This window comes from Phocoena sinus, chromosome X (genome assembly GCF_008692025.1).
Source record: "Phocoena sinus isolate mPhoSin1 chromosome X, mPhoSin1.pri, whole genome shotgun sequence".
Taxonomy (NCBI): Eukaryota; Metazoa; Chordata; class Mammalia; order Artiodactyla; family Phocoenidae; genus Phocoena; species Phocoena sinus.
This window is the reverse complement of record NC_045784.1, coordinates 77,354,995-77,369,284: the sequence shown is the minus strand read 5'-3', so window position 1 is coordinate 77,369,284 and position 14,290 is coordinate 77,354,995. Positions and strand designations below refer to the sequence as shown.

The following is a 14,290-nucleotide window of genomic DNA, read 5'->3' as shown; positions in this document are numbered from 1 at the left end:
TGTCTAATATAATCACATAGAAAACCCAATAGGTTTGTGGATTCATTCTTGATGTTTAGATTTGCTTGTTTAGGCCAAGTTTGAGGCAAAGTCATGACTAGACAGATTAAAAGTAAGATACTGTGTAGGTTATTGATTTGTAAGCAGCAAGGCTGAACTCCTTGTCTGACCACTATAATAGATTGTTGGTGGAAACACAAATAACTGCTTGAAAATGAATATACATAAAATGAAGATTCATAAACTCCATGCAATTGCAAAAATTGCATTGATAAATTTTTTTTTGCTATGCTTTACTTAAACTTTGTAAAATTGTGGTGATGGCTTACTCAAAATTTGAAGTACACTAAGATTCTTTTTTTTTCTTCCCTTTAAAAAATGTGCTATCTTTAACGAAGCATTTTTAAAACGCACCTTAATTAGTTGGTAGTTTTGAACTCCGTTTATTCCTATGTCAGGATCAATGGCTGCTGGGAGAGCATATCGAGAGTTTATAGCTGAGTTCTCTGGAATTGATATGTTGATAACCGTTGCAGGGAATAATGGTGCATTATCATTTATGTCTTCTATCAGAAAACGTATTTTAACCAGTCTAAATATTTCATCTGGCAGAACGGCAACCTCCACCTCATAAAAGCAACGGGTGTCCACTAAGACACCAGCACATAATTTCTCACGATCAATGCGAGCTCCAGTAGTGAAGATCTCACCAGTACCCTCTTCAATTCGAATCAGTGGCACATCTCCAGTCTTGTACACTAATTTGAACTGCATAGGTGTTGTTAAGGACTTGTCTGGAATTAGCGACAAGTTGAGGTCTTTCAGCAAGTCGCCTATCAGGACGTTTTCTGGCATTTCTTCTCGGACGGTGTAGTTCTTCTCCTGGGCGCCAGACTGAAACACGACGCATGCTAACAGGACCGCAAATATATACGTCCCGGACAACAAGTCCATACCAGGCAGGATTGCACTAGTTTTTTTGTATCAGTCCACAGAGAACTGCCAAAGAGAAAAGAAGAGAAGAAAAGAAAGAGAAGAGAAAGAGGAAGAGGAAGAAGCAATTATTAAGGCCAAGCATTAATGTATGTTAACTAAATGCTCAGTTTTAAATTAAAATTACTAAATGAAATAAACAACAAGGTCCTACTGTATAGCACAGGGAACTATATTCAATATCCTGTAATACATCATAATGTAAAATAATATGAAAGAGAAACACACACACACATATATATATACATATATATAACCAAACCACTTTGCTGTACAGCAGAAATTAACACATTGTAAATCAACTATACTTCAATAAAATAAAAATTTGCCAAAATCATTAAATGAAAATACTAGCACGAAAAACACTGTTAATTAATCTAATGACAGATTTGTTTGAATTTAATATTATGCATTTTTACATCAAGATGAAAGGTAAATTAAGCAAGATATGTTGAGTAATTATGAGACCCAGAATATTTATAAAGGTGTTCACTGTTGATAAGATATATAAAAGATAATATTATAACAAGACAGTTAAAAGTAATAAAAATAATTTAAAACATTTAATTCAATAGTTAAGGAAAAGTAAAGGGATATGTGTTACTAATAACAAAAATATAATCATTTACTCTTTGTTACAATGTGGTTTTCAAACGCAATTCTTCTACATGTCATGAATGTTTTATACAATATTCTGTGTGTTCAGCTCTGGGCTTCAAAATGTAAATATCAATCTAGGTTAGGAAGTTTGGATTAAAAAGAAAAGTCCTTTCATAGAGGAGAGGGTTCAATATGGCAAATGCTTAAACATGGGAAGAACAATCATGTGAAAGAGGATTAAAGTTGTTTTTATTTGGATGAGAGGAACAAGAATAGGTATAAAATTACAGGGAGGCAACTTTCAGATCAACTTAAACAACTGCCTATTAAAGCATTCTGGAAAAAAAATGGTTTTCAGGAGAGATTGAATTCCATATATTTGGAGGTACTGATACAGAGGCTGTATCACTAGTTTAGATCTACATATTTATGATTTGTTAGACAATATTCAAACATTCAATGAGAGAAGTGGAGTGCAAGGCATCCCAACTCTGAGTTTGTTTATAGATTGCATAAAGTAGTCCATGTGAAAATGGGTTTTCACATCTACAGACTGACATAAGAATTACCCAACTACATGAAACAGCTTGACTAGGGTTTAAAAATAAGAAAGGCATTTTAAAAGACTTTATCAAGTTAAAACAGAGAGTCAAAAAACAAAGAATATCTCTGGCTCCTTTCCCCCTCCCTGCTTATTATTTTTAATTCACTGAAATCTGCCACTTTATTTCAGTTCTCTAGTTCTTCTGAAAAAATTCAACAAGGAATTTTTATTTCTTTATAAATTGCAAATTTGTCTTCAGTTTCCTTTATTAATTCTCAAATTTATTTGGTGGATATAGTCTCAATTTGGTATATTAAATATCTTTTAATATCTAGTATTATGAAACATTTTAATATGCTTCTGGATGTTATTTGTATGTTATATAAACACAAAGTGAAATTTGTGTTACACTGCTTTAAATCCTATCAGATATTATATTTTTATAATTAAGTAGGGATTAATGCAGCTCTCAATTCATTCTGAAGTTTTAAAGAATTAGCTAACAGATGGTCATTTAAAAATCCATTATGGAAAACTATTAATGCACATAGGTATCTAATTAAGGAAGTTCTCAATTTTTATTGGTAATTGATAACCAATTAAAATTTACAAAAAATTTAGTCATAGTTCTACAAACAAGAGGACTCATGAAATGATATAAATAACTTGCTATGGATATTATGATCTGATTATGCCAGACAATGTATTACATTAAATAATTTTAGAAAATATGCATGTTGACAGGCCTGAAGACACAAGAGTGGGGAAAAAGAAACCTTCTTATTTACAATCAGTAACAGAACAAAAGCATTTGTTGCAACAATTGAGATAGCTTGGGTCACAAATAGAACAAAGAAATAAGCTAAATAGACTTGAAGCATCTCATTTTATAAATTCTTATCACAGAATTTAAAAATTATATATTATGAGTCCAACCACTTTCCTATGTTGGGCAGTTGGCATCATTTATAAAAAAAAATTAAGTATAATAGTGAGTAATGCTGATGCTGAAGACATTTTCTATCCTAGTAAACAACACAAAAAGACTATTGCCTGTGGTATTTTTAGCATCATTTGCTCAATGGTGAGCATTGGGATTACCTAATATAGCAACCTTTTCAAGACTCATTCTCTTGTGAATTATTGGCCTTATACTCCTCTATGAATGTGAGAATTAAAATACTTCATTTTTACTTACTATGAGTTAATATGCATACATATATGTGTGTCCTATTGTGACTCTAGAACATCTAAAAAAAACTGAGTGTCTAAGTGTGTGATTTTATAAATACCATGCAAACATAAGCAAAAATAAAAATGGGGCACTTAGAATTAAAACTACCACTCTATTCTTATCTTACCCTTAGGTATTACACGTTATTACAACTGGCAGAAGAATACTACAGACCATTTTTTAAAATATTGTGTGCATGTTGTAATATCTTACACAAGAGGAGGGATTAAGAAAGTGACCTAATTCTAAGCAGTCCCCCTCTGCCAATCCATTCTAAATGTGTTCTACTCTACTTTAATAATAACATCAAATAAAACATTTTAAAATATGTTTCATCACTTGAAATTCTTTCAGAGGTTTTGAAAACCAGGAAAAAAAATGGGAAAAAGGACAATTCAATTTCTAAAACTTAGGCAAATATACATATTGCAAACCTAGAAGGACTATTTACTGTCTAGTTAGTAATTAGTTTCATGAAAGGGTAGTCACGTATTCAACAAATATTTATTAAGCAATTTGTGTATGCCAGGCACTGTTGTAGACACTGAGAATAAATCAGTGAACAAAACAGGCAAAAACCTCTGCCCTCACAGAGTTTATAATTGATAACAAAAATATTCCAGAATATCTTTAATTCAGCGTTCAACAAATGTATAACAAAGTCAACTCTGCCTCTATCAGGATGTAAACATGCATGATAAAATAACCTCAATCTCCAGATTCTGATTCCAACGCTTGCAGTTACCACTTGAAAATGTATTGTTATGTTTAAAATTAAAATTTTTCTTTTAGGGCTTCCCTGGTGGCGCAGTGGTTGAGAGTCCGCTTGCCGATGCAGGGGACACGGGTTCATACCCCAGTCCGAGAAGATACCACATGCCGCAGAGTGGCTGGGCCCGTGAGCCATGGCCGCTGAGCCTGCGCATCCGGAACCTGTGCTCCGCAACGGGAGAGGCCACAACAGTGAGAGGCCCGCATACCACAAAAAAAAAAAAAAAAAAAAAAAAAGTTTTCTTTTAAACTGCTGAGTTTAATTATTTGAATGACCAATACAGAAATTAGGATATAAAGAGTCACTGCTTTGTCTTATGGAAGGAGGATGACTTTAACTCAGATATGCAGGGAAAGTATTCCTATGGACATATCTTACTTAGCTCTAATTTTCTCTCTCCCATGAACAAACTATAAGATAACTTTAGATTTCTTTCCCATGAACAAACTATAAGATAACTTTAGATTTCTTTACCATTCTCCCACATCCTACAGCTACTATAGTCTATGGTTAGTTTGGAAATTGATAAGAAAGGTACAATGAAAGAAGATGCAGAAAATTAAAATGTTCTACAAGTTTCAGTAGTGCCAGCATTATTTAAGTGATGTTTTTACAGGCAATATATAGTGATTGGGTAGGGAACAGTCATAGTTAGAAGGACAGAATCATGACAGTCAGAGGAAACAAAAGCAGAAACAAAATAAGCAACTCTGAAATTTTAAGATATGAAAAGCAAAAATGCAAGTTCGTTTTATAGTCTCTGAGCAATTTAGTTCTAAAAAGGTAAGTAGGTAGGGGAACTAAGTCTCTACTATATGCAGTTCTAGAGATTTCAAACCATAAAAGTGATATTCAAATGGTTTGTCAGAAGAATTCCAATGCATAATTTCCCTGACATACTTGTTACATTTTCCTTCATTGTAGTGCTGTGTTCAACTTGTAATATACTTAAGGTAATTCTGCATGAATGGGTGGCTTACATGCTACAATAACAAATTGTTAAAAATAGTACAAATTTAGGTCTTCCCTGGTGGTGCAGTGGTTGAGAGTCCGCCTGCCGATGCAGGGGATACGGGTTCGTGCCCCGGTCTGGGAGGATCCCACATGCCGCGGAGTGGCTGGGCCCATGAGCCATGGCCGCTGAGCCTGCGCATCCGGAGCCTGTGCTCTGCAGTGGGAGAAGCCACAACAGTGAGAGGCCCGCGTACCGCAAAAAAAAAAAAAAAAAAAAAAAAGTGCAAATTTAGGTATTATATGAAAATAAGAAATACCTGTATGTTGCCCATGATCCTAAATCCACTTGGCTCTCATCATTCTAATTACTGTAATGTCTTGTGAAGTCAAAAATACACAATTAAACAACCATAATGTATTATATAGTTACTTCTACATTCTTGTTCTCATGCACAGTCAAAGCTTCTTTCAAGACTGGGAAAATAATAATGTAGTTCTTCAGGTTGACAGGAAGGAACCTAGAACATTGCACCTGGAGAAAGACAAACTGGAGCAACTGATAAACTCAATCTTTTCCAAGGGATTGACCACAAGTAGAGTGGGGTAAGTGCACTGGCTGTCCTGTTTGACATGACTATTTCCTATGTATTCTGAAAGTTGAAATGTCGAAATGAAAGATTTAGTAGGGTACTTTGATTCTATTAAACTGATATTTTTATTAAATTTTATTCCACAAAAGACTCATTTATCGTACTTCTTTTTGTACCGGTCTAATTTTCACGTTTGGATCTAATCTTCTCCAAGAAGTCGATTCCATCAATGTTCCTTCCTTCTCTAAAATGTTTATGTTTTATTGAATCATTCTAACACTCCACAACAGAAGTGCAGTGCTCTCTAATAGGGCTTCAAATCTATTAATAATCAATGCTCGAATATCACTTATAAGACAATTTGTGAAGGTTGCTCTTCTATATTAATTTTTTCTGGATTTTTGATATGATTTAGGGAGCATTTTTAAAATAGCTTTACAGATTAATCAAGCAAGAGACATATTCCATTTGGCAAAAATATAATGGTCATTCATCATCATATATCCTTTTATAACCTTGGGGTGAATTTAATCATGATTATTTCAATATCTACTAATTACTTTAATATGTTTGGTCTATAAGTAACATTATCATAACAAATAGTTCTTGGATTCGCTGAGGTTAAAAGGATGATCTCCATTTGGCTTAGCATTTTAATTCCTCTAAGTAATTTCAAATCAGTTATTTCAATTAATCTTTATAACAACTATATGGTTTATATGAATATTGTAGGCATTAATTCATATATTAAATGTTTATATCAAATAGGTGGTGATTTCACACTCTGTAGATCCTCTAGATGACCAGGTGTTTGTTTGTTTGTTTGTTTTTTCGGCACGCGGGCCTCTCACTGTTGTGGCCTCTCCCGTTGTGGAGCACAGGCTCCGGACGAGCAGGCCCAGCGGCCATGGCTTACGGGCCCAGCCATTCCGCGGCAGCTGGGATCTTCCCGGACCGGGGTAAGAACCCGCGCCCCCTGCATCGGCAGGCGGACTTTCAACCACTGCGCCACCAGGGAAGCCCTAGATGACCAGGTTTTAAGATCATGTTTTAAGCAGGTAAATAAATGGGGTAGATTTCTGACTTCACTGAGAATTGATTGAATAGTCCATTTTGATTTTTAGATATGTAAGGATAAGTGAATACTTCTATTAATTCCTATTCTCAGGAATTAATTAATCCCTATTCTCAGGAATTAATAAAACAGTGTAGGTCTAATCAGAAAAAAGTGATGACTTGGTATATTTTTTATTTGTGTCAGCTGCTAATTTATCAAAATCATGATGTAAAAAATTCAACAGCTAAAAGCAAATGAGATATACCACCAGAATCTTGGAAGGTGCTGAAAACAAGATCCCAGTTGATAGTCTGAAAAATGAATCAAGGTAAGATATTAATCATCGGAAAATGAATGGTATCTACCAACCTATTGTTCCAAGGAACAAGGAGATGACTTTCATCCTTAATAGCTGCGCTCATTCACCCAGGGAGACAAAGAAGCTTTTCTGGGTAACATGACTTCGGGGTGACATAAATCCTCAATCAATGGCTACACATCATAGACCACCAAGCAAAAATGACACAGCAACTTCTTAAAAACCAATCTTGCTACTTGGTTAATCAACTGTCTAATAGCAAGTGCCTCAGCCTAAAGGTTCAGCAAAAATCCCTTCTCCTTTTAATTCTTATTCTTTTACACATATTTTAATATCATTTCTGTGATTTTCATTTTCTGTCACCACAAAACTCAAACTGGATGACAAGTTAAAAATGACAACATAAATGAATCAATGGGGGGGGACCTTGAAGATGGCGGAAGAGTAAGACGCGGAGATCGCCTTCCTCCCCACGGATACACCAGAAATACATCCACACGTGGAACAACTCCTACAGAACTCCTACTGAAGGCTGGCAGAAGACCTCAGACCTCCCAAAAGGCAAGAAACTCCCCACGTAACTGGGTAGGGCAAAAGAAAAAACACAGACAAAAGAATAAGGACGGCACCTGCACCAGTGGGAGGGAGCTGTGAAGGAGGAAAAGTTTCCACACACTAGGAAGCCCCTCCGCGGGCGGAGACTGCGGGAGGCAGAGGGGGGAGTTTCGGGACCGCGGAGTAGTGCACAGCGACGGGTGCGGAGGGCAAAGCGGGGAGATTCCTGCACAGACGATCGGTGCCGACCAGCACTCACCAACCCGAGAGGCTTGCTGCTCACCCACCGGGACGGGCGGGGCTGCGAGCTGAGGCTCGGGTTTTGGTTTTGGACGGAGCTCAGGGAGAGGACTGGGGTTGGCGGCTTGAACATAGCCTGAAGGGGTTAGTGCACCACGACTAGCCGGGAGGGAGTTCGGGGAAAAGCCTGCACCGGCCGAAGAGGCAAGAGACTTTTTCTTCCCTCTTTGTCTCCTGGTGCGCGAGGAGAGGGGTTTAAGAGCGCTGCTTAAAGGAACTCCAGAGACGGGCGCGAGCCGCGGCTAAAAGCGCGAACCCCAGAGACGGGCGCGAGCCGCGGCTGAGGGCGCGAGCCCCCGAGACGGGCGCGAGCCGCGGCTGAAAGCGCAAACCCCAGAGACGGGCGCGAGCCGCGGCTAAAACCGCGGACCCCAGAGACGGGCGGGAGACGCTAAGGCTGCTGCTGCCGCCACCAAGGGGCCTGTGTGCGAGCACAGGTCACTCTCCACACCCCTCTTCCGCGGAGCCTGTGCAGCCCGCCACTGCCAGGTTCCCGGGATCCAGGGACAACTTCCCCGGGACAGCGCACGGCGGGCCTCAGGCTGGTGCAACGTCACGCCGGCCTCTGCCGCAACGTCACACTGCCTCTGCCGCCGCAGGCCGGCCCCGCACGCAGTGCCCCTCCTTCCCCCATCCCCCAACCCCCGGCCTGAGTGAGCCGGAGGCCCCGAATCAGCGGCTCCTTTAACCCCGTCCTGTCTGAGCGAAAAAACAGACGCCCTCCAGCGACCTACACGCAGAGGCAGGGCCAAATCCAAAGCTGAGCTCCTGTGAGCTGTGAGAACAAAGAAGAGAAAGGGAAATCTCTCCCAGCAGCCACAGAAGCAGCGGATTAAAGCTCCACAATCAACTTGATATACCCTGCATCTGTGGAATACCTGAATAGACAAGGAATGATCCCAAATTGAAGAGGTGGAATTTAGGAGCGAAATCTATGATTTTTTTCCCTTTTCCTCTTTTTGTGAAGGTGTACGTGTATGCTCCTGTGTGACATCTAGTCTGTATACTCTAGCTTCCACCATTTGTCCTAGGGCTCTATCCGTCCATGACTTTTTTTTAAAAATTCTTTTTCTTAATAATTAAGTTTAATTGTAATAACTTTATTATACTTTACCTTCGTTCTTTCTTTCTTTCCTTCCTTCCCTCCCTCCTTTAGACAACGAATCACCCCAAATTGAGGAGGTGGTCTCAGGGAGCAGGATTTATGATTTTTCCCCCTTTACCTCTTTTTGTGAAGGTGTATGTGTATGCGTCTGTGTAAGATTTTCTCTGTATAGCTTTGCTTCCAACATTTGTCCTAAGGTTCTATCCGTCCCTTTTTTTTTTCTAAATATTTTTTAATTCAATAACTATATTATACTTTATTTTATTTTTACTGTATCATCTTTCTTTCTGTCTTTTTTTCCTTCTTTCCCTCCTTCCTTCCTTCCTCCCTCCCTCCCTCCCTCCCTCCTTTCTTTCCTTCTTTGCTTCTTTCTTCCTTCCTTCCTTTCCTCCTTTCCTTCTTTCTTTCCTCATACTTCTACTAATTCTCTCTACTTTTTCTCCCTTTTATTCTGAGCCGTGTGGATGAAAGGCTCTTGGTGCTCCAGCCAGGAGTCAGGGCTCTGCCTCTGAGGTAGGAGAGCCAACTTCAGGTCACTGGTCAACAAGAGACCTCCCAGCTCCACATAATATTAAACAGCGGAAATCTCCCAGAGACCTCCATCTTAACACCAGCACCCAGCTTCACTCAACGACCAGCAAGCCACAGTGCTGGACAACCTATGCCAAACAACTAGCAAAACAGGAACACAACCCCACCCATTAGCAGAGAGGCTGCCTAAAATCATAATAAGGCCACAGACACCCCAAAACACACCACCAGACGTGAACCTGCCCACTAGAGAGACAAGATCCAGCCTCATCCAGCACAACACAGGCACTAGTCCCCTCCACCAGGAAGCCTACACAACCCACTGAAACAACCTTAGCCACTGGAGACAGACATCAAAAACAACGGGAACTACGAAAGTGCAGCCTGCAAAAAGGAGACCCCAAACACAGTAAGATAAGCAAAATGAGAAGACAGAAAAACACACAACAGACGAAGGAGCAAGATAAAAACCCACCAGACCTAACAAATGAAGAGGAAATAGGCAATCTACCTGAAAAAGAATTCAGAATAATGATAGTAAGGATGATCCGAAATCTTGGAAGTAGAATGGACAAAATGCAAGAAACAGTTAACAAGGACCTACAAGAACTAAAGATGAAACAAGCAACGATGAACAATGCAATAAATGAAATTAAAATCACTCTAGATAGGATCAATAGCAGAATAACTGAGGCAGAAGAACGGATAAGTGACCTGGAAGATAAAGTAGTGGAAATAACTACTGCAGAGCAGAATAAAGAAAAAAGAATGAAAAGAATTGAGGACAGTCTCAGAGAACTCTGGGACAACATGAAATGCACCAACATTCGAATTATAGGGGTTCCAGAAGAAGAAGAAAGAAAGAAAGGGACTGAGAAAATATTTGAAGAGATTATAGTTGAAAACTTCCCTAATATGGGAAAGGAAATAGTTAATCAAGTCCAGGAAGCACAGAGGGTCCCATACAGGATAAATACAAGGAGAAACACGCCAAGACACATATTAATCAAACTGTCAAAAATTAAATACAAAGAAAGCATATTAAAAGCAGCAAGGGAAAAACAACAAATAACACACAAGGGAATCCCCATAAGGTTAACAGCGGATCTCTCAGCAGAAACCCTACAAGCCAGAAGGGAGTGGCAGGACATACTGAAAGTGATGAAGGAGAATAGCCTGCAACCAAGACTACTCTACCCAGCAAGGATCTCTTTCACATTTGATGGAGAAATTAAAACCTTTACAGACAAGCAAAAGCTGAGAGAGTTCAGCACCACCAAACCAGCTTTACAACAAATGCTAAAGGAACTTCTCTAGACACGAAACACAAGAGAAGGAAATGACCTATAGTAGCGAACCCAAAACAATATATAAAATGGAAATAGGAACATACATATCAATAATTACCTTAAATGTAAATGGACTAAATGCTCCCACCAAAAGACACAGATTGGCTGAATGGATACAAAAACAAGACCCTTATATATGCTGTCTACAAGAGACCCACTTCAGAACTAGAGACACATACAGACTGAAAGTAAGGGGATGGAAAAAGATATTCCATGCAAATGGAAACCAAAAGAAAGCTGGAGTAGCAATTCTCATATCAGACAAAATAGACTTTAAAATAAGGACTATTAAAAGGGACAAAGAAGGACACTACATAATGATCAAGGGATCGATCCAAGAAGAAGATATAACAATTGTAAATATTTATGCACCCAACATAGGAGCACCTCAATACATAAGGCAAATACTAACAACCATAAAAGGGGAGATCAACAGTAACACATTCATAGTAGGGGACTTTAACACCCCACTTTCACCCATGGACAGATCATCCAAAATGAAAATAAATAAGGAAACACAAGCTTTAAATGATACATTAAACAAGATGGACTTAATTGATATTTATAGGACACTCCATCCAAAAACAACAGAATACACATTTTTCTCAAGTGCTCATGGAACATTCTCCAGGATAGATCATATCTTGGGTCACAAATCAAGCCTTGGTAAATTTAAGAAAACTGAAATTGTATCAAGTATCTTTTCCGACCACAACGCCATGAGACTAGATATCAATTACAGGAAAAGATCTGTAAAAAATACAAACACATGGAGGCTAAACAATACACTACTTAATAATGAAGTGATCACTGAAGAAATCAAAGAGGAAATAAAAAAATACCTAGAAACAAATGACAATGGAGACACAACGACCCAAAACCTATGGGATGCAGCAAAAGCAGTTCTAAGGGGGAAGTTTATAGCAATACAAGCCCACCTTAAGAAGCAGGAAACATCTCGAATAAACAACCTAACCTTGCACCTCAAGCAATTAGAGAAAGAAGAACAAAAAAACCCCAAAGCTAGCAGAAGGAAAGAAATCATAAAAATCAGATCAGAAATAAATGAAAAAGAAATGAAGGAAACAATAGCAAAGATCAATAAAACTAAAAGCTGGTTCTTTGAGAAGATAAACAAAATAGATAAACCACTAGCCAGACTCATCAAGAAAAAAAGGGAGAAGACTCAAATCAATAGAATTAGAAATGAAAAAGGAGAAGTAACAACTGACACTGCAGAAATAAAAAAAATCATGAGAGATTACTACAAGCAACTCTATGCCAATAAAATGGACAATCTGGAAGAAATGGACAAATTCTTAGAAATGCACAACCTGCCAAGACTGAATCAGGAAGAAATAGAAAATATGAACAGACCAATCACAAGCACTGAAATTGAAACTGTGATTAAAAACCTTCCAACAAACAAAAGCCCAGGACCAGATGGCTTCACAGGTGAATTCTATCAAACGTTTAGAGAAGAGCTAACACCTATCCTTCTCAAACTCTTCCAAAATATAGCAGAGGGAGGAACACTCCCAAATTCCTTCTACGAAGCCACCATCACCTTGATACCAAAACCAGACAAGGATGTCACAAAGAAAGAAAACTACAGGCCAATATCACTGATGAACATAGATGCAAAAATCCTCAACAAAATACTAGCAAACAGAATCCAACAGCACATTAAAAGGATCATACACCATGATCAAGTGGGGTTTATTCCAGGAATGCAAGGATTCTTCAATATACGCAAATCTATCAATGTGATAAACTATATTAACAAATTGAAGGAGAAAAACCATATGATCATCTCAATAGATGCAGAGAAAGCTTTCGACAAAATTCAACACCCATTTATGATAAAAACCCTCCAGAAAGTAGGCATAGAGGGAACTTTCCTAAACATAATAAAAGCCATATATGACAAGCCCACAGCAAACATCATCCTCAATGGTGAAAAACTGAAAGCATTTCCACTAAGATCAGGAACAAGACAAGGTTGCCCACTCTCACCACTCTTATTCAACATAGTTTTGGAAGTTTTAGCCACAGCAATCAGAGAAGAAAAGGAAATAAAAGGAATCCAAATCGGAAAAGAAGAAGTAAAGCTGTCACTGTTTGCAGATGACATGATACTATACATAGAGAATCCTAAAGATGCTACCAGAAAACTACTAGAGCTAATCAATGAATTTGGTAAAGTAGCAGGATACAAAATTAATGCACGGAAATCTCTGGCATTCCTATATACTAATGATGAAAAATCTGAAAGTGAAATCAAGAAAACACTCCCATTTACCATTGCAACAAAAAGAATAAAATATCTAGGAATAAACCTACCTAAGGATATGAAAGACCTGTATGCAGAAAATTATAAGACACTGATGAAAGAAATTAAAGATGATACAAATAGATGGAGAGATATACCATGTTCTTGGATGGGAAGAATCAACATTGTGAAAATGACTCTACTACCCAAAGCAATCTACAGATTCAATGCAATCCCTATCAAACTACCACTGGCATTTTTCACAGAACTAGAACAAAAAATTTCGCAATTTGTATGGAAACACAAAAGACCCCGAATAGCCAAAGCAATCTTTAGAACGAAAAAAGGAGCTGGAGGAATAAGGCTCCCTGACTTCAGACTATATTACTAAGCAACAGTAATCAAGACAGTATGGTACTGGCACAAAAACAGAAAGATAGATCAGTGGAACAGGATAGAAAGCCCAGAGATAAACCCACGCACATATGGACACCTTATCTTTGATAAAGGAGGCAGGAATGTACAGTGGAGAAAGGACAGCCTCTTCAATAAATGGTGCTGGGAAAACTGGACAGGTACATGTAAAAGTATGAGATTAGATCACTCCCTAACACCATACACAAAAATAAGCTCAAAATGGATTAAAGACCTAAATGTAAGGCCAGAAACTATCAAACTCTTAGAGGAAAACATAGGAAGAACACTCTATGACATAAATCACAGCAAGATCCTTTCTGACCCACCTCCTAGAGTAATGGAAATAAAAACAAAAATAAACAAATGGGACCTAATGAAACTTCAAAGCTTTTGCACAGCAAAGGAAACCATAACCAAGACCAAAAGACAACCCTCAGAATGGGAGAAAACATTTGCAAATGAAGCAACTGACAAAGGATTAATCTCCAAAATTTACAAGCAGCTCATGCAGCTCAATAACAAAAATACAAACAACCCCATCCAAAAATGGGCAGAAGACCTAAATAGACATTTCTCCAAAGAAGATATACAGAATGCCAACAAACACATGAAATAATGCTCAACATCATTAATCATTAGAGAAATGCAAATCAAAACTACAATGAGATATCATCTCACACCAGTCAGAATGGCCATCA

The 14,290-nt window shown here is 38.2% G+C and overlaps 1 protein-coding gene across 1 annotated transcript in view; it reads right to left on the bottom strand.

Moving 5' to 3' along the window:
• Positions 1 to 14,290, bottom strand: part of PCDH11X (protocadherin 11 X-linked) — a 773,446-nt gene that overhangs the window by 712,613 nt on the left and 46,543 nt on the right. The window contains exon 2 of the mRNA XM_032620904.1: positions 415 to 999. Coding sequence (XP_032476795.1) covers positions 415 to 954 — 540 coding nt within the window. The 5' untranslated portion in view covers positions 955 to 999. The remainder of the gene's footprint in view (positions 1 to 414; positions 1,000 to 14,290) is intronic.